Genomic DNA, 19,917 nt, shown 5'->3' on the forward strand with positions numbered 1-19,917 from the left:
CCCCTGCTTTTCATTCCCACCGGGAAACACCTACCCTCCAAGACTCTACCCCTAAGTGAACATGGAGCGGAGGAAGAGACTGAGGTCCCCAACATCCTTCCTCCCTGAATTTCTACCCTAGAGGATGTGTGGCACCAGGCCATTTCCTTAGTAGGACCCTTCAACTAGGAAAGTGACATAGGTCATTGAGCAAGGGCCCAGGGTGCTTGCCTTCCTGTAGCAGCTACTTACATTGTTTCTCATGGCCTCTTGGCTCCTACTGCCCTCCCCCTCCCCCCTCTTCCCCCTCTCCACTCCTGTGTCTGGGTGTGAGTCCATGGGTCAGTTTTATGCTAGGGAAAACACCTGCCAGGCAAGTTCCACATGGAAATCAGAGGCCAACTTGACACACACTGCCTTTCCATTGCTTCTTCCATGAGACTTTGCCTAAATACCCCAGATTCAAGAACACCTTGCCCCCTTGCCCGACGGTAGACACAATCCTGCAGGCGTACCTGGGTTTTCCTGAGTGAGGGGAAACCGTGCCAGCTGATAAATGGTTGTCAGTAGAAGAAAAAGGAAGAAGAACCAGGAGGGGAGGGAAGGATGGAGGAAGGAGTAAAGGAGGAAGACTTCCTAACATCAGCCACACAGGCTCTTTGGAAGATCTAAAATGGAAAAATGGAAGGCTCAAGGCCAGGAGATTTCACCCCCTTCCCCAAAGCTGTGAGCTGGGCAGGCTTCTGCAGGCCTGGAAGGTTCAGGAGGGAACTTGAGTAACTTGAGTGGTTGGGGTGAGGCCTGGGTGAGGTTATGGTAAGGAGACTGGGGAATGGAGGGATGGGAGCTGGGGGCCAGTGTGTGACTAGGGGGAATAGAGGGGGCCCACAGGTGGGACTAGGTACAGGACAGGTGAAAAGGAGGCTGAGAAGGTTGTGAGATGGCAGAGGGCAGGAAAAGATGGCCAGCTGTTCATGATGGAATAAGGTGTAAGTGGGGGTAGGGGTCGGGAAGGGGTAGCGGTGAGGTTGGCTAACACAGAAAATGGCACGACATGAGATGGAGACTATGATTTCACCATACCGTGAGAGACATACAAATATCATTCTCGTTTTACACATGAAGAAACTGAGGCATAGGAAAGTTAGTCAGCTTGTCTGAGTTTTCTTCATTAGAAAGTGGCTGAGTCTAGGCACAACTCCCAGGAGTTACTCTGCTGCTTGGCCACACAGGAGACACTGGGACCCAAGGGCCAACATTTGAATCTAGGTCTTTGAGGCACCAAGGCTATGCTCCTACTCTGTGGGGGTCCCATGAACATAGGTGGTGGGTGAAGGCCCTGCTCTGCATTGATGGCCATAAGATTTGCTGCAATCTGCACCCAGGCAGGCCTTTGGCATCCAGGACTCACCATGAAATAATAGAGCTGTGAGGAGCGGGCCATGAACTCAGGTCGACACACAGCCACACAGATCTCCACAAAGCCTGCATGCTGGCTGGGCTTGGCCTCTCCCATCTCACACACGATCCTATAGGAGCAAAGGAGAGACTTCATGAGCCACAGGACCATGGTCTAGGTCCACAGCGAGCCCAGAGAGGTAAGCTGACCTGCATGAGCTCAACAAGTGATCCAGAACTCGGATCTGACCTTAGGTCCTCAAGTCTCTTCTTGGGAGCCTGCTCCCAGCATCTGGGCTGCCTCAGTGATGTATGTCTCCTCTCAGCCATTCCAAGTCCTATGCCAGGAGAAGAGATGCTTCCACTAGTGCAGAGGTGTGTGTGTGTGTGTGTGTGTGTGTGTGTGTGTGTGTGTATGTATGTTCTCCATCTCACAAATGAAGAAACAGACACAGAAAAGCTAGGTAACTTACCCACATATTTATATGTTTAACATCATGGAATCAAATCTATGGAATCAACCAACCATAGACCAAAAATATTGTAAAGCAGATTTTATCCATATTGAATATGTGCAGGCTACCCTTTTTCTTTTGAAAAATTATGTTTTATTTTTATTTTCTATGCGTGAGTATATGTCTGCATGTCTGTCTGTGCACCACGTGCATGCCTGGCTCCCATGGAGGTGAGACAAGGGCATGAGATCTCCTGGAACTGGAGTTATAGATGGTTTTAAGCTACCAGATCAGTGCCGGGAACCAATTTGGGTCCTCTGCAAGAGCAGCCAGTGATCCTAATCACTGAGCGATCTCTCCAGTGCCCAGACTTATTTTTTCTTATGATTCTCTGGACAAAACAATAGAATGTCTATTCATCTAACACTTCTGTTGACTTAGGTACAAGTAATGGAGAGAGGATTTAAAGCATGGAATAGGATGCTCACAGGTTGTCCGCAAGGACTATACTATTTTACAGAAGTCACCTGAGCATCATATATTTGGGTATCTTCAGAAGATCTTAGAACCAATTCCCCATGGATACTGAGAAGATATCATTTACACACAAGCACACTCATACTTAAACCTGTGCACATATTCTATATACATGTACACAAACATGAATATTATCGACACACATTTATGATTATGTGCAAGTTTATAAAAGATAAATGTAAATATAGCATAGCACTGTTCGAAATACCAGTTTGTACTTAGCAACATTTCATGTGTTTTCATCGAGTCTCTACATATATCTACTTCATTCTTCCTAACAGTTTTGTAATATTATATACATGTTTAAACTACCATTTTTGTAGTGATCTTCCTATTGATGGGCATATAAATATTCTGATCTTTCTCCTGCTTCAAAACCAAACAAAACAGCCAAAAAGGCAACATGCACATACCTAAATATCATGTGTTTATTAGAATAGACTTCTCAGGAAGGAATGTACTGGCAAAATAGTTTATTTACTTAACATTGATAGGACACAATAATGTTCCTCCAAAGCTGTACCAATTTGCATTTGTATTAATGGTCCACTACTTTAGCTAAGACTAGGTAGTCACAAGTCTTTGAAAGTTTTTCCAGTCTACTACAGAAAAGATCTCGTTTAAGTCCAGTGATTGTTACAGAGGATACATATGTTCATGTGTCTTTTCTTTCCTTTTTTTTTTACACTGCCTTCCTTTAACTTCTCTGTTAAAGACCTCTCTCTATCATGCTGACCAATTGTCCTTGGGTGAAGCCTTCTTAACTAGGCATATTAACTTTCGTTTGTTGTAAATACTGCAGTTCTTTTCTTCCTGGTTGTCAACTTGTTAGCTGTCCTTCAACTTGATTTTCAGTGTATCTGCCACACCAGCATTCAAAAGCATCTATTGCGGCTAAATCTACTGATCTTTTCCTTTCTTATTTCTACATTGTAAGTCCTGTGGAGTTTGTTTGGCTAGTTGATTTTGGTGCAGTTTTATCCTTTGTAGTGCTGGGGATCAAACCAGGGCCTGGTACATGTCACATGAGCACCCTGTCACCGAGCCACATTCCCAACCCTGTAGTTCTATGTCTTCTGTTTCTTAAACTGAAGTGCTGAGGAAAGGTCCTGTTCGTCTCTCTCTCTCTCTCTCTCTCTCTCTCTCTCTCTCTCTCTCTCTCTCTCTCTCTCTCTCTCTCTGTGTGTGTTTCTGTATAGACACCATAATAAACTCATGTTTGGTGTGAGGAAAAGACAGATGGACTCTGGCTTTTCTTTCACAAATTTAATTAGAAGCCGTATTCTTCTTGGTCCCCTGTGTATGTGCATGTATGTGCATGTATGATACCTTGACTCTGTGCCTGTCTGTGATTCTGAGGTGTTGGATGAATTACAATGCCTTGACTTACAAGATTCCAGCTTTATAATGGTATGAAAGTGACATGTAAGTCTGTCTACAATTTTGTACTTTGAATTTTATCTTTTCTTGAGCTAGCCACATGTTCTATGATACTCTCTGTGATGCTGGCCAGTGGCAGAAAGCTTCAGGTCCCCGTGAGCCAGGAACCACAAGAAGTAACAATGTTGGTAGCTGGTTAAGAATCTATAACACAGTTTCATCTCGTGTTGTTTCAAGTTAGGAAGGGTTTATCTAGACATAATACCAAGGGCTGGAAATGCATCTCAGTGATAGAACACTTGTCCAGCATACAGAGGGTTCTGGATTCAGTCCCCATCATGTCCAAAAGAGATAAGGTTGTGGAACATCTGTACAATAACTTTTTGAACTGATGAATTCCCTACATTTAGACATATCATTGTTTCTGAGTTGTTTCTATTAGAAACAAAGCTGAGATAAGCATTGTTAAATATGAATTTTTGCAAGTCTGGTTGTTTAGAGAATTTCTAGAAGCCTATTAGCTAGACTTAAAGACTGTGTGTGTGGGTGGGGAGGTGGAGTGTGATATTGGGGATTGAACCTGGGGTCAAGTGTTCTACCACTGAGCTACATCTCAGCTTCCTTTTCCTTTTTCTTTCTTGATTTTGAGACAGTCTCACTAAGCTGCCTAGGCTAACCTTAAACTCACTTTAGCCCAGGCAGGACTTGAGCATGAGACTCTCAAGTAGCTGGAGTTACATGCCTGTCCTTAAAGTGCCAGCTAAACCTTTTTTTCTGTTTTTCTTTTCAGAGAGGGAGGGAGAGAGCACACTGTATGATTGTATGTGTATGATATATGTGTGTGATGCATGCAAATGAGTGTTTGGGTGGATATGCAAGGCCAGGGCAGGGCAATGTGGGTTTCACCCTATTACTCTCACCTTATTGCCTTGACAGGGTCCATCCCTGAGCCAGAAGCTGACCCTTTCAGCTGGGTGAGCTCCCAGGAGCTGTCCGTCTCTATCCCTCAGTGCTGGTGTGACAGGCACATGCAGCCATGTGGAGCTTCCAGCTAAGACTTTTCAAATCCATGTGTCCAAATATGTTCCTGAAAGTTTCTCCCAGGCTTCCTCCCACCACAAGGAAATGAGCCAGTTGTATCGGGTGCTTATTTTTATATTCATTTTTGTTTTTTATTGAGATAGCATCTCATGTAGCCCAGGCTAGCCTCAAACTCACTATGCAGTTGAGGAGGACTGATCTTGAACTTCTGACCTTCCTGTCTTTACCCATCTAATCCTGGGATTACATCTGGTTTATGCAGTGCTGGGGATTCAACTCCGGGCTTCCTGTGAGCTAGACAAGCACTCTACCCACTGAGCTCCGTCTCTGGCCTCTGGAGCATTAACTTTTTAAAAATGTTCTCCATTGCCGTCATTTACATTTCATTTTTCATAGGAGTTCTTGGTTCTTTGTGCATCTCGTGAATTATACATGCATGCTCTTTGCTCATTTTGTGATAACTGCCTTTTATTTATAAAGCCTCTTTATCGGTTAAGAAAAAGGTATCTATTAACTGTGATGGGTATAACCATATCCCCAGCTTTTCTTTCACTTTTGAATTTTTCTTACAGTGATTTCTGGTGTATAAGTTTTTGAGTTTTATATACTCAAACCCCTAATCTTTTCTTTATGTTTTACTTTCCAACTCATGCTTGAAACATCTTCCCCTTCATGAAATCAAATGAATTTGCACCTGCATTTTCTTCTAATCTTTCAGTTTCATTTTTGTACCCCTAACTCTTTAATCTACACGGAATTTATTTGGGTGTATAATGTGAACTAAGGATCTGATATTATTATTCTCCTGGCATTACCCGGCACCGTTTACTGAAGGATCTTGCCTTTCCTTGTTGATTTGAACTGTCACCTTCATCACACACTAAATTCCTGCATGTCGGGATTCTTGCCCTGAGCATTCTATATCACTCCACGGATCTAACTGATACCGCAGCACTTTAATCATCTGGCTTTATAATAACACTGTTGAGGCCTGGTCCATGGTTGGGGGATGTTAAGCTTCCCCCACATCATGCTGTATCAGCAGCAATTGGCTTTGCTTTGATTTCAGAAAATTGTAGGAGCCCCAGATAGATGTTTGGGTCACTAAGTGATGTTAGATGAGGGGGATGATTCCAAGCTACAGTGGGATCTTCTGCATTCTACCCACTACAAGTGCCCTGGGGATGCCCTGATGGGAGTCAGGAGGAATGGCACAGGCAGCATCTCTGTGCTTCTCAATCATTCAGTCCAGCAAGCAGAAGGGCAGGGTACTGCCAGGCCTAAGGGATGGCCTGCCAGCAGCCCACATCTAATGCTCATAGGACCATTGATAAGGTTATAGTCTGGGTGAGACAGGATAGAATACAGACTCCACTGTGCTGGCAAATACATTCCATAGTTGGGTTTGCTGGACTGGAAAGCAGTGTTTACTTATTTACAAGACAATGCACGGCTCACTGGATCTCCTCCACTAGGTGGGTTAAGGGTCAAGGTCATCTGTTGAATGACCCTTTTGCGCATGGTTTGCAAAGAGAAAAATTAGCCAAAGAACCCAGAGGCCTGAGAATAGTATGAAATTTCATTTTCAGCCTCCACGGAGGATAGCCCAGGGCTAGCTTATCTGTGGGGAAGCTCATGGGGAGTTAGAGGCAATACAGGGAATTGAATTCACACTCCCTGGCAGACTTTAATTTTGCTCTTTCTCATCTCTTCCTCTCCTACCCCAAGTAGTCAGCAGTCACCTTCTTCCTCCCCGCCCCATTTTTCTATCCTTGTCTCTAGCTCCCTAGCATGGCATCTCAGTAGTACAGAAGGCAGAAAGCTGAGGGTGACCCTGTAGACACCCTAAAATGTTAGTTGCATTCTACCCGCTTCCCCAACTGGGCTCTGAGTTTACCATTAACCAGCCAGTTCTTAATCTGCAAGTCCCAACTTTGAAACATTTGAGCCTTGATATGGCACCATCAGTGGAAAATTTTATACCAGGAAACTTTCTTTGGTGATTATTTAAAATACTATATAAAGTCATCTTCGGGCTATGTGTATAAGTTGTATATAACACACAAATGAATTTTGTGTTAGATTGAGGGCCCATCCCCAGGATATCTCACTATGTATATGCAAACATTCTAAAGTCTGAAGAATAAAAAAAATTCCCACTCCACAATACTTCTAGTTCCAAGCATAGTGGATAAGGGACATCTCAAGCCTGTGCTGCCATGTCTGCCCGCCCCCCTTAGCTGCCCCATATCTCAGGTGGCTCTCACTTACTGTTCTGCCGGGATGTAGCCATCCACCAATGGGCTGCATTCCACACCAGCCACCTTGACATGTGAAGCAATGTCCCGGAATTCCAGACCCAGGTTCTCCCCTCGGATGGTGACCTTGGTGCCCCCTTCCCGAGGGCCTGTCACTGGAATGATCTGCAGAGAGGAACAGAGGTGATCCTTCAGGCCTCAAGAAGCATCACCACCTACTTGCTGAAGAGGCCAGAGTGGGTGTGGCCCTTTATGCTTTTGGGCACAGTTCCTTAAGCATGTCCAGGAGGTGTGTGGCTATCAATGGGTGGTATCCTTGGGCAAAGAGGTCTGTGTTTCTCTGTGCCCTGAGGGACACGTTCAGAGCTCCTGGTCTATCTTCCCATCTCATAGAGGAAGAGAATATGACTGCAGTGTTGCCACATACTCCAGAGAAAATCAGGATAGACTTGTGGCATACAATACAACCCTCTTAACCACCCAGAACCACCTGTATCTAGGACCACCCCACCCACTTCCAACATCAAATGTCCAGTCTCCGTAGTCGCCGGTTGTTTCTCTTCACTGAAAGGCCAAGGCACTTGTCATGCTACTTTCATGACAATCGCTATTCAGGTTGAGTTCCCCATTCTCCCACCCAGCCCCTCTCTTGACCTTAAGTCTCCAAGAGCAAGATGTGTCTCTAGTTCCCCCTGCCTGCCTTTCTTGTCAATGGTAGCATGCTGTTACAGCCAAGCCAACTCACTAATCTCTCTTCAGAGCATCTGGCATACCATTTACCTTCCCTGTTGGCTTGGCTTGTCATGAACAAGGTTTCAATTTAGATATTTACCCTGGTACACTGGTCCAAGGGACTGTCCTTCCCTCCAGAGATGTCACCGTAGATGTTAGAACTCATAATTAGAATGTAGAGACTTGTCAACCAGGACCTGGCTTGCTTTGAGGTAGGGGCCATGGACAGTGAATGTCATCTAATTGTTACTTCCCACAATAAAACTGTTCCTGGTTCTCAGAGCACCTGCACCTGAAGTGACGTATCTGAGGAAGAATCTGAATGGTAAGAGTCTTTAGTTCTTTCCTGAATGTTCCACTACCCCATTCCCTAAGGGTTACATATAGAGCCCTGTCCTGGATGGCTGGTAAAGTTGGAGGAACCAAAGGCACTGGACTGGGTTGCTCTAGTGGCAGCTTTTCTGGAGGGAGACTGTTCACTAACCGAAGCTTAACAACTTCCTTCTTATTACATATCCCTTTGTAGACACACATGTTTGTGAGTAAGCATGCTGTGGCGTAGGAATTTATATGAGCACATTCCCATCATAGTAGAAAACAGCTGCACCTGGAGAAATGGGCCCATTTCTGCTGTGTGAGGTGCGCAGATGTGTGGAAGGTAAGCAGAGAGTGCTTAGGTACTCCCCCAAGGCTCGCCCAGATGGTGGGTTCCCAGTGCACTTGGTGGGGGAGGGGCACTACATGAAGTTCCAGCCCTGGCTTGTCATCCTGTAAGAGGGGTTTTTATCTTTGGATCAGTCCATGGTCCCCTGGAGGGCTGATGCCAGGTTGGAGTCAGTAAGCAGCCCCCACCCTAGGGAGATTTGTTTAATTTGTCACCTCTTTCCAGTGATTTTCCTGGATTCAAGCCAAGAGAAAGCAAATCCAGCTGATAGGTTTCAACGTACTGTGAGTCACCATGTGCCACAGCCCCGGGGATAGCTTAGCTGTTAACAGCATGAGGGTAGTGGTTTCACAGAAGTGCAGGACTGTGGAAGGACTGGGAAGGAGAGATAGGGATGTAGGAAAGCGGGCCAAAGGACATTTACCTGCTCCCACCCAGCCCTTCATCCTGGAAGTCCCCACAGAGAACAGAGTGAAGTAGGGGCTCAGAAGAAGTCCCGGTTTTGATATTACCATCACCGGGAATGCTGAAGGTGAAGGGTCTCAGGTGAGGGATGCATTCTGACGGCCACTCTGAGGTGACTGAGGGGGTTCCCTCATAACAGCCAACACTGTTTCTGCTCAGACCCACCCCAGTGGCACAGTCTGTAAGGAGTAAATGTCCTGTCACTGTGTGAAGGAGAACATAAATCCAGGACTTGGGGGATTTGGGAGGCAACACTGTTTTCTCTATACTCCGGTTATTGTAGCTGACACTACTCTCTACCACGGAGAGGAAGAGAAGAACCCTGTCCTTCATAGGTGGGGTCCTAACTATGCCCCTCCCTCCAGTTCACAGGTGGAGGGCCTAACTATGCCCCTCCCTCCAATTCATAGGCAGAGGTCCTAACTAATCTCATGACTTAGCTACGTTTCTTGTTGCCATGACCAAATACCTGAGAGAAGCAACTTAAGGGGGAAAATGATTTATTTTGGCTCACGGTTATGGGGGTTAGATCTATCATGGTGGAGAAGGCATCGCAGGGGTCTTGGTCCCTGGTGGCAGGAGCATGTGGCAGCTGCTAGTTGTATGGTATTACCCATGAAGCAGAGAATTCAGAAGGAAGTTGTGCTCTAATGCTTATATTCCAGGGACCTATGTCCCCCAGCTTGGTTCCACCTCCTAAAAGGTCTATAATCTCCTAAAACATAACTACCACCTGGGGACCAAGTGTCCAAACACATGAGCCTGTGAAAGACATTTCATATTCAAACCACGATATTCCAGTACCTCAAATGTGACTTTAGGTAGTGATAAGTCTTTACAGAGACCATTAAGCACAAAGGAGGCCATTAGTATGGGTTTTAACCCAGTGTGAGCATGGTGCTATAAAAAAAACAAAAAAACAGCCAGGCACCTGGAGACAAGAGAGGGACATGGGGGAGCACAATTGACATCTAACCAGTTCCTCCTTTGGAAGCAACCAATCCTGCCAACGCCTTGATCTTGGACACCTACCTCCAGGATAGTGATACTGCAAGCTACATGGTTTATGATGCTTGGTTACAAAACCTCAGGAGCCCAATGTAACAGGGCTTCCATGCTGACTAACCAGGGCTGTGAAGGGAATGTGCAGACTCCAGAGCACTTCACACATACGTAGTCTAGGACTTCGGTCATTGCTCAATATGGAATTCAGGGAACATTAGCAAAACTGAGCAAAGCTGGGTGTGTCCTCCTGATGGACAGATGCAGATACAGCTACTCACTTCCTTCTCTTTTCCCTCTTCCCCATCTACCTCATTACTATAATCAGCATCCTCCATGGCAGAGAGGTACTAAACACCTACTGTGTGCTAGGCCCTGTTCCTGAGGTGATGGGAGGATTATATTAGATGTGATCCTAATGTTGGAGAATAGTCAAAAGGAGACATGCATTTCTCTTCCTATTTAAGAAGAGAGGAAGGATCTCAAGCCTGGTGGAAGAAGACCTTAGGCGGACACCCGTGTCAGAAGTATGGAATGGGGACAGGAGACAGAACTGCCCATATAAACCCCAGGGGCTGCTGTTCTCTGGTTAGGCACCTTTGGTAGTGATTTTAATGGTGCTGAACAAGATGGAGGAGGCTGATGAGCTTCCCAAGAGTGCTACAGAAGCTGAGGAAGTGTATGAGGAAGCCAAGGAAGCTGACGGCATGCCTCCAAGCCAATCCCTGAGCTCCGCTGTGGGACAGCAGGTGCTTATACTCACTGCATAGGTGAGGCATGCTGATACAGCCCTGCACAGACCCAGCCCTGTCCCTACTAGCTGAGTACTTTGCTCTGCCCTGTTCCTTCCTATTCTGCACAGTTAGACTCCTGAACTGCATCCAGACATGTTTCCGATTCTACAGTTTAGGTCTTATTGGGGCAAGTTCTGAAGTCTCTCTGCTGTGGTTTCTCACTGCTCAACAGAGCTGGGCTCTGGCCCCTGGACCCAGTGCAACTGTCACTATTGGCCAACTTCTAGCAAGGCTGCTGTTGATGAAGCTTCACAGCCTTGTCACTGAGGTGTCTGGACTCAGAGGGAGGGGGCATTAAACTCCAATAGGGCAGCGGAGCCCCTTTCTGTCCCCTGGGTGAGGGAAAGGTCTCTGAACCAAGCCTAAGCTTCCATAGAATCTATGAAGGAAAATGGGGATATGCCTGACCAGTCAGCGCACCCAAGTCTACCCATTGAACAGGGGATGACCACAGCCAGGCATTGTCTTGAGAGCCTTGGTCCCTGGCAGGCTATAGCATGGCTTGGCAGCCTGGCACGAGCTCCAGGCTAGGCAGTGGCTTACCTCTGTGATCCGAGGGTTGGTGCACTTGCTGTTGGCACCTGATAGTTCCAGCCACCGGCTCTCATGGGCAGGACAGTGCTGGCGCAGGGTGCACTGGCCTGGGCTCTGACACCAGCCACACTCAAAGTCTGGGTCGGCTTTGAGGCACAGCCCACAGCTCTCACGCATGGCCCCGCACTTGTAGAGGTAAACTGTGGAAGACAAGGACAAGAGGCACTTTGGGATGGGGAGAGGCTGAGCATGGCTACAGGGAAACTGTCCCACCACTGGGAGCCACCACAGTGCAGAGACCAGGGTTAAGAAATGACAGGGAAAAGTGGATGGAGAAGAGCTAGGCTGTGAAGGAAAGACTCAAAGCCCAAGGGAGACTGACAGGTGCTGGGAGGTAGGGATGAGGTGACCTCCCAAGAATGCAGTGCTGCCCTTCTCTCCTCTACCGCACTCCTGCTCCTCCCTGCCTTCTCTACCAGCCTTAGCCTCTCCACACCTTTATTCTGAGCTGGGTTGTCAATGTTGAAGTGTCCGTTCCACACGACTGTCAACTCCACTGGCAGGTTGTTGATCTCCATCCCTTCATAGGAATACTGCAGCCAGATTGAGGGGTCGAGGAAAGAACAAAAAACTGTTACAAAGATCTCTAGGAAGACCTGAGTGCTTACTTAGCCTGGGGCCCCATAGAACACACAGGATTAAGGACTAGCCAAGATTTATTATACTGTGCATATATATATACTTGAATACACGTATACATGTGTATGGTCAGATGGAGGAGCACAGGGGCCAGATGATGATGCAGAGAGTGGGGCTAAGCTTCAAGAGCGTACCTCTGCAGCAACATTACCTGTGCAGCAGTCTACCTGCACAGCAACATATCTGTGCAACAGTACATGTGTGGGGGCCAGTTCAAGAAACAGACCACACTAGTCAACGCAGAGACTCATAACCGGTCAACGTGCTGAAAATAAGTGATTGTGAATGCTTTGCCACAAATGGGACAGCATTATCAACTCCCATGTCCAGGGGAAACCCACCCAGGCCAGGGAATATAAGAGGAGGCAGAAAGAAGAGAGGAGCCAGAGGACGGGGAGGAGTGCTGTGAGACGATGCTGTGTTCTGGACAAGGTATGGCTTGTCACTCATGAACACACAGCAGCTTGGTCACCTGCACAAGACAGGCACAAAGTAAAGTCAGCCCAACTAGAGCACAGACGGGTGAGGAACTCACACGGCCTCACCAACTGAGCAACTGGCAGTTAATGGCTGGTGGCAAGGAATTGTTCTTTGGGGTATGGCTACTGGTAAGTTGTCCACACTCTAGCCAATCGCCCTATACCTTTGTAAATATGGATAGCACTAAAGGAGCTTGGTAGGTTATTGAAGAAGAAAAAAAAAGAAGAGGAGGAGGAAGAGATGTTTTATGAAGTAGATATGTGGGGCAAATTACGGGGAGAGTTGGAGGAGGAAACTGGGGCCAGGGTTGATATGATCATATTTCACTGTATACATGTATGGAATTCTCAAAAGAAAAACAGAGAAACAAATTGGATGAACTGCTCATCACAGTCAAGGGTCTCAAAGAGGAGCACAAGGAAGAGCTGTGTTCTGCCCTGAATTCCCAGGGAACTCTGGTCACTAGGCCCTGCCAGCCTGCACCTATACAGGGAACTAACTCTCTATTCCAGAAAGCATTCAGTGCAGGTCATCTCTTTTTCCAAGGGCCTGGAATGGGACCACTGACCACCAGGCAGAGGGAATGGGTAGCAATGACTAAGAGTGAAGACGTGATGCTCTGAGGGGACAATTGGCTGAGGAGAGGAAAGATCCCAGAGAAGCTTTAGGGAAAGGTGGGAAATCCTGCCCCTGGCCCCCCTTCCCCATTGCTGCCAAGACAAGCCTGGGAGTCTAAGTAAGATTCAAATGCATTCACAGCCCCAGTTTCCCACCATACTGTTACACTGCTATACTGAAATAATGGAGAATACCCCTGCACAGAGCTCATCATTCAGATCCTGTGCCTTCTCTCCTCAGGACCTACTATTCTGAGCAAGGGTGGGTCCTGAGTAAGAGACAGTGGTGAATGGAGGGAAGAGGATGCTGACTTAGAGATGCTGGATGCAGCAAGAAGGCTCCATGTGTGGCAGCAGGCATCCATGCTCTGCTTCTGACTGCAGTTACTGGTCAATGAAGAGAGAAGCAGTGAGCAGAGAGAACTCAGCTTGCTATGGACAGCAGTGCTAATCAGTACCTGGTGCTTTTCTTATTATACTGGCAGACTTGCCTGCCACAGGGGGTGGGACGGAAGAATGGAATTGTGACAGGTTTTCTGTACAGGAGGGGCTGAGGACTGGCATTTTGCTGAAAAGATTCATCCACTGGGCTTGGTTAGAAGCTCGACTTGCAAATTCGATGGGCTCTTTTCAGCCCAGAGCCAAGGTTTGGGGGGTCTGAACTGTTGTGGGTGTGGGTGGATATCAAGGGACATGGTGGAAACTATCCCTTCTCCCAGCTGACTGCAGTACTTCCAGGAGGGGAAAATAGCCACAGATAGTGGACAAGCTTGCCTGGAGAGAACCTCGGGGCTGGAATCCAAGCCTCTCTCACTGGGCAAGAATAGATCCGTTGCTTGTTGTAGAAGCTTCTAAAGTCCAAGGAATTACCTAGGCCTCTGAGTTACAGAATAAACCACATTGTGAGTGTGCTGGGGGTTCTAGATAATATAATGAGCAGCCTCTGTGATCAGGCTTCTTCAGGCTTTATCCTAACATTCAAACGTTTTAACTCCCTTCTTCCTAGCAGCATAAACCCAGCCCAGCTAGAAACACTGGACATTTTCCCCAGTAGGGAGATGCTCCCAGCACACTGTTCACCCTCTCACTCAGCAGATCTGTGACTGACACCTGCTGGGTACAGAGAGGAGAGCAAAGGCCCCTTTGCTCTGCAGAAATGACAGTAGAGGCTTTGGTTCAGTACAGCTGTGTCCCCCAAATCTGAGAAATAGACTGAAGAGCCCCAATAGATGTCTGAAACCTCAGATAGCATCTAACTCTATGCTGTTTTTATTTTGCACATGCATACCAATGATGTAGGCATAATTCAGGTACAATATGAGATTAACAATAAAAAGCACACTGGAGAGATGACTCAGCAGTTAAGAGCACTGGCTGCTCTTCCAGAGGTCCTGAGTTCAATTCCCAGCAACCACATGGTGACTCACAGCCATCTATCATGGGATTCAATGCCCTCCTCTTGCATGCAGGTATATATGCGGAGCACTCACACATAAAAATACAAATAAAAGTTTTTAAAATGTCTTTAAAAAAGTGGAACAATTACAACACACTGTAAAATTATGTGCATATTCCCATCTTTCCTTCTCTCTAACAAACTAGTAACTTTGTATCAGCCAACTTGATAATAACCAAGAGCTTACATAGTGGCCTATACCTTTAACCCAACAAGAAGTAGGAGGACCTCTGTGAACTTGAGGCCAGCCTGGTCTACATAGTGGGTTTCACTCCATCCAAGGCTACATGGTGAGACCTTGTCTCAATAAACTGAAAATGAAAAACAGCATGATAACCAAGTTGTCTATTAATTAACCAACAGTCAGGTAGCATGTATGGGATGGATACACTGGACAACGACACGGCTCATTTCTGCTCTGAAGGAAAAAAGAGGGGAGGGAGTCCCATGGAAAAAAATGTTTCTGGGATTTTCCATTTAATAATTTTTGATTGTGGTTGACCATGGGTTACTATGAAAAGTAAAATTATAGTTGAGGGAAGGCAACTTAATCACCTCCCAGGGACCAAGCTATGTCTTAGTCAGGTTGGGTGTTGTTTAACAGTTTCCTCTGAGATTGAAACACTGCATTCTGCAGGGAAGCTGTTTAAGCAGGGAGGTAATCAACTCAGAACAGCATCAGGAAGTCCCTGAAACTAACTAGATTTGTTGGGCCCTCCTCCCCGAGTAAGCAATAAAACTGCAAAGATTCTCTGACCAGCCAAGTTGTGAGGACTCTGAGACCAGAGCAGCTGCATGGAAGAAGCAGAGACCGACAGACCTGCCTGGAAGAGGTTTAGACCAACCTCATGCACCTGGAGAAGACACTCTCCAACCTGCTGAGCTAACTTCAGGCTGTGCAGTGGGCTCCAGGTTCCCAGCTTTTGTGAGCTGTTACGCATGCTGGAGTGAGCTTTGGTGATTCAGCCATCTTTGAGTCATTTCTGCTCCTTGGAGTAACCCTTCACCCATATTCCTGTGAGTAAAACCCAATAAAACGCATTGGTTCACCAAAATGGACTTTGGTGGTATCCATATGTTGGATATGTCATGGGCTCCCTATCTGGGGTAAGGTGACATGTATGTTGTCATCTCCCCAGGAAAAGTTTTGTCACACAATATTGGGTCACCCCAAGTTAATTCACTCCAGCCTTTGGGAGTGGACATTAGAATGAGGAGTGAGGTGCAAAACCCAGGGCTCTCCCCCAGAAGTGGCTAATTCCATTGTCTGGAGATGGGGGATATTTGGAAAGAGTTTTTCTGTGGTTCTGGTGTTGACCAAAAGTGAAGAACCCTGCCAGAAGTAGGGAGTCAGGGGCTGCCCAGAAGAGGGAGGAGAATGTAGGAGAAGGCACCCTCCCTTATGTGAGAGAAGGCAGTGGGGCTCTTGCCGGCCTCTTCCCTGGTCTCCTCCTCCCTCCTTCAGGCCTACAGACCCCAGAGGGTGAGATGACTAAGGGTAGATCACCTGGTCCACCCAAGGCTGAGCACCAACTGAACACCTAGCAGCACTGGACATCCACAGACTTGGACTTTGGGTGGGTGCTGGTGTGACTAAGTCTGGCTCGAAGCCCAGCTTCTGTCCCTCAAGCCTCCTCTAGCCAGGACCCAATGTGGGAACGGCAGGTGTTGACTGGAGTGGAGTTAGCTCATGTCAGTGAAATCTTCAGGCCCCTCTCAGGATGGTTCTGAAATGGCCCAGGAAGCAAGGCAAGGAATTCTTACTATGTATGTATGTGCTTGCCTGTGTGTGCAAACATGATTACATGTATGTATGTGTATGTGTCTGTCATCTGTCTGTTGTCTGTCTGTCTCTCTATCTGGTTTACACACACATGGGGGGGGGCACATGAACATGAGCAAATGACCAAGTTTTGGGTCCTTCATTTAGAAAGTGGGAATTAAGGAACAGCCCATACCTTTGATGATTACCACGCGGCCTGAAGATAATACATACAGAGCTCTGAGCACAGCGTCTGTCACCTGCTCTGAGCCCCCAAAGAGTGCTGTGTGTTTTAATCTGCGTGTATACACCTGGGGATGCTCTGTGAAACTCTATTTGTGCTGCCTGTGTTTATATTTATGGAGACTAATAATAACAGCCATGAACTGAGTGTTTATGTGCCAGACACTTGGTACATATGGAGCTGTATGCATGCGAGAATGCTTATGTGTTCTGATGCATGCACATGTCTGTGTGCCTTTTCCTTTTGAAGAAAATTGAAAAACAAAGGGCTATGATGATCAAATATGCTGGGCAGGGCCTTTTCTTTCTCTCTCCTATTTTCTGAGGTTGCAACTGGGAAATACTGTAGACATCATTAACCCAGGTGCCCCCACCAGCCCTGATCCTCTAGGGAAGTCAGCGTGTTCTGGAGATCCGCCCTCTCTAGATGACCTGCACATAGGACACAGTAGGAACTCTCTGTGTGTCCCTAAGCTGGGTAGCTTGGACCACTGGTTCCCATCCTCCTGCCCTCCCTCACTCTGCCCCACTTAGCATTTATATAGCTCTCTGTAATCAGTGGCAGTTTGTCTGAGCAAAGTTCAGGGCTGTGTAGGACACAGAACGCAGCGACAGGAGAGGTTACAGGCTCCTGAAGGCCAGGAGGTTAAGTGTCTCAATCAAGGCTGGCAGACCCCCACCCCCCTAGTCGATGACTTCTCCATCACCTTGGGGGTGTATGACCCCCAGCTTCCTCTCCTTGTAAGGCAGAGGAGACCTCTGCATGGAATTATTCCCGCCTCTGAGTACTCCCTTGTCCTGAGTACTGCGGCATTCTGCTACTTGAACAGACAAGCCAGAAAACCACAAGAGTACATCAGGACTTGGTTGGGGCACTGTGTCTATTTCCAGAGCTCTGGCCAGCTTCGTGCCCTCCTTCCCTCTTGGACCAGCACTGCGGTGGGCCGGTGCCCTTTGCAGCCCACTCATGCTCGTGACCGCCAGCCTGAGAGGAGGTGGCAGGCTCTATTATTAGCAGCACTTGACATTTTCCTGGAGCCTTGGTCTAAAGTAGGCCATGCATCCCCACAGCGGCTCCCTCGGTGGCTGCCTGCAACCGGCCCCTCTGCTCCTCCCACTGTCCCCAGGAGCTATAGCCACTGTCCCCAGGCCTGTCCCCAAATAGTGGTTCTGGAAGTGATCCCATCTGCCTACAGAGGCCAGAGGCGTGCCCACACGGGGCTTGTTTTTCATGTCCCCACATTTCTCTGCTCTTCTTGGATGTCTTTGTCACTAATTCTCTTTTGCCAACTGGACTCACTCCCTCTCCCCATCCCATGTTACTTAGGGATTTAGGGAAAGCAAACAATCCCTTCCACACACTCTGCCCAGAGGCCTATCTCAACTGGTCCCAGGGACAACACAAAGCAGGGAATAAAGTAGTTCCATGGCTGGGCTTTGCCCACCTTTTCAGTACAGGGTGTGCTGGTGAAACTGAATTCGAGTTCTGAATTTGCATCTTAGAAGCTGTGAGCCCAGGGGAAAGCCACTGCCCTTTCGGGGTTTCAGAGTCCCCCGTTAACAGAATCCAGGAGATACTTCCCAGCTCTGTGTCTGTACCATGGCACCCTGTTTCTAGAACTCTGGGAGTGGGGTTTGCCCAGATTAAGGAAGCTACATGACATCTTGGCTGAGATCCACATTACCTTGGGATCTACCTGACACCCCCTCTAGGCCTTCCAAAGAGAGGCTCCTGGGGGAAGTCAGGGCTGAGCCCCCCGAAGGGTGGGGCTCCAGGGAGTCTAGTTGGGACAGGGGACTCCTCTTGAATCTATTTTGAAGTTACCCCTCCTACTGTCTCAATGACAGTAGGTCACCCTTCTTACTGTCTCAGAGACTTAAAACTCTCCCATCACTAGGGTTGTTAAAGTGAAAAACGTCATGTGTGCAGAGGTGGCTGAGGTTCTGTGAGAGCCCTGAGGCCCCAGAACCTCACGCTAGTTAGAGCTAGGCCTGGCTGAGGACAGAGCAGTGGGAACCTCTGCAGCTCTTAAAGGGCCCACCCAGCACTGTCCTTGGTGGTTGGTCAGAGCCTTGGCTTCTGTATCCAGCCCGTCACAAGGCTCTACATCTTCCGGAAGTAGATCTAGAAGTGTCTGGGGCCTAGAGTTCAGAAGCGTAGAGGCCTGGACCTGCAGCAGAAGCATAGGTAACCATAGGACTTGAAGAGCTGGGTTTCCAGATGAGAGGGTCCCCATGGGAGCTTTGTCACTTTTGAGTCCTTAAACCCCAAACTGAGAAGCAGACAGACAAGACAGATACCCACCCTGTCTTGTCCTGTCCCCACTCACGCTGGCTGGGTGCTAGCACCTATGGAAGAGGGGACAACGCTGGCCTGACCCTTTGTGTCTCACCCTCATATCCAGAGAGTCTCCTGTGACTACCAGAGGCTCCCCAGGCAAGTGGCCCTTGGACTATGGTTGCTGACAATATGGCAATTGGACCTGCTGAGGATATGGCAATCCAGGATGCTTCCGATCCTCACAGAAGAGAATGAGCAGCTGGTCTAAACCAGCTTCTTGGAAGGTCAGTTAGTTTCCAGAGCACAGAGGAAGGTTTACAGGGGCTTTATGGGATCAGGTTAGGCTAAGCATGGGGTCTCAGGGGCATCTGATGACATTGTGACCTTCTCTCTGTTACCAAGGTCACAGACTCTCTTCTCACTCCAGATGTTTTCCTACACCCTGGGGCAGCTTCTCCCAGGAAGAGAAACTGTTTCTCCATGGTCTGAAATTTCACTGTATCTACAGAGTCCAGTGGGGGATCCTGGCTTCCCCTCTCCACTAGTACCTTCTTGTCTGGCGGGGAGAATTACTTGAGCCAAACCTTTGGGAATGATTGACTTGGCCTTGGGAGTTGTGAGAAAGCAGTTAATATCTCCTGTGCTTGCAGGTTTAGACTGCTGCAGAAATCTGAAAACGCCCAAGGACGAAGCAGGAGAGGAAGCTGTGGGGATAGATCAGCCCTGCATTGCCACACAGAGCAAGAATGTGGGCTTCTCTGAACCCCTTTTCTTCCTGGACTACTTCCTTCAGGAAAAGTAGGGCTGTTCCCGTGCAGTCCTTTGTGTGAGACTCTCTAGGCCCCGAGTTACACTCTCAAATACAGCCACTGTGTTTTCCTACTCAATAGCAGCTAGCTGAGGGACTGGGAGACAGCGTGACACAGGAGGGGACCCCAGAGCCAGCCAGCCCTGCTGTTCACCACTATGTGACCTTGAGGAAGTCAATCCCTCTGAGCAGGGGCAGGTCGCCTGGAAGCAAACGGGCTTCAGCTTCAGGGCCTGCACTTGCCCTCCGGTGCCCTGCGAAGACTTGCCCACAAATCTAATTTCATGCTTCTTACATTTTGACACTAAAGAAGGTACCCAAGTCACACCAAT

The 19,917-nt window shown here is 47.7% G+C and overlaps 1 protein-coding gene across 6 annotated transcripts in view; it reads right to left on the bottom strand.

Moving 5' to 3' along the window:
- Plxna4 (plexin A4) overlaps window positions 1-19,917 on the bottom strand; it is a 465,281-nt gene that overhangs the window by 63,888 nt on the left and 381,476 nt on the right. For all 6 annotated transcript variants that reach the window (XR_008214655.1, XR_008214654.1, XR_008214653.1 and 3 more), the window contains exons 11-14: window positions 11,736-11,832; window positions 11,249-11,439; window positions 7,062-7,213; window positions 1,391-1,508 (exon numbers count right to left, since the gene is read on the bottom strand). Coding sequence is in view for 2 of the 6 variants with exons in the window: in XM_052722108.1 (XP_052578068.1) it covers window positions 1,391-1,508; window positions 7,062-7,213; window positions 11,249-11,439; window positions 11,736-11,832 (558 nt within the window). In the remaining 4 variants the exon portion in view is untranslated. The remainder of the gene's footprint in view (window positions 1-1,390; window positions 1,509-7,061; window positions 7,214-11,248; window positions 11,440-11,735; window positions 11,833-19,917) is intronic.

Source organism: Peromyscus californicus, unplaced genomic scaffold, assembly GCF_007827085.1.
Source record: "Peromyscus californicus insignis strain IS unplaced genomic scaffold, ASM782708v3 Scaffold_6__1_contigs__length_162567912, whole genome shotgun sequence".
Classification (NCBI taxonomy): domain Eukaryota; kingdom Metazoa; phylum Chordata; class Mammalia; order Rodentia; family Cricetidae; genus Peromyscus; species Peromyscus californicus.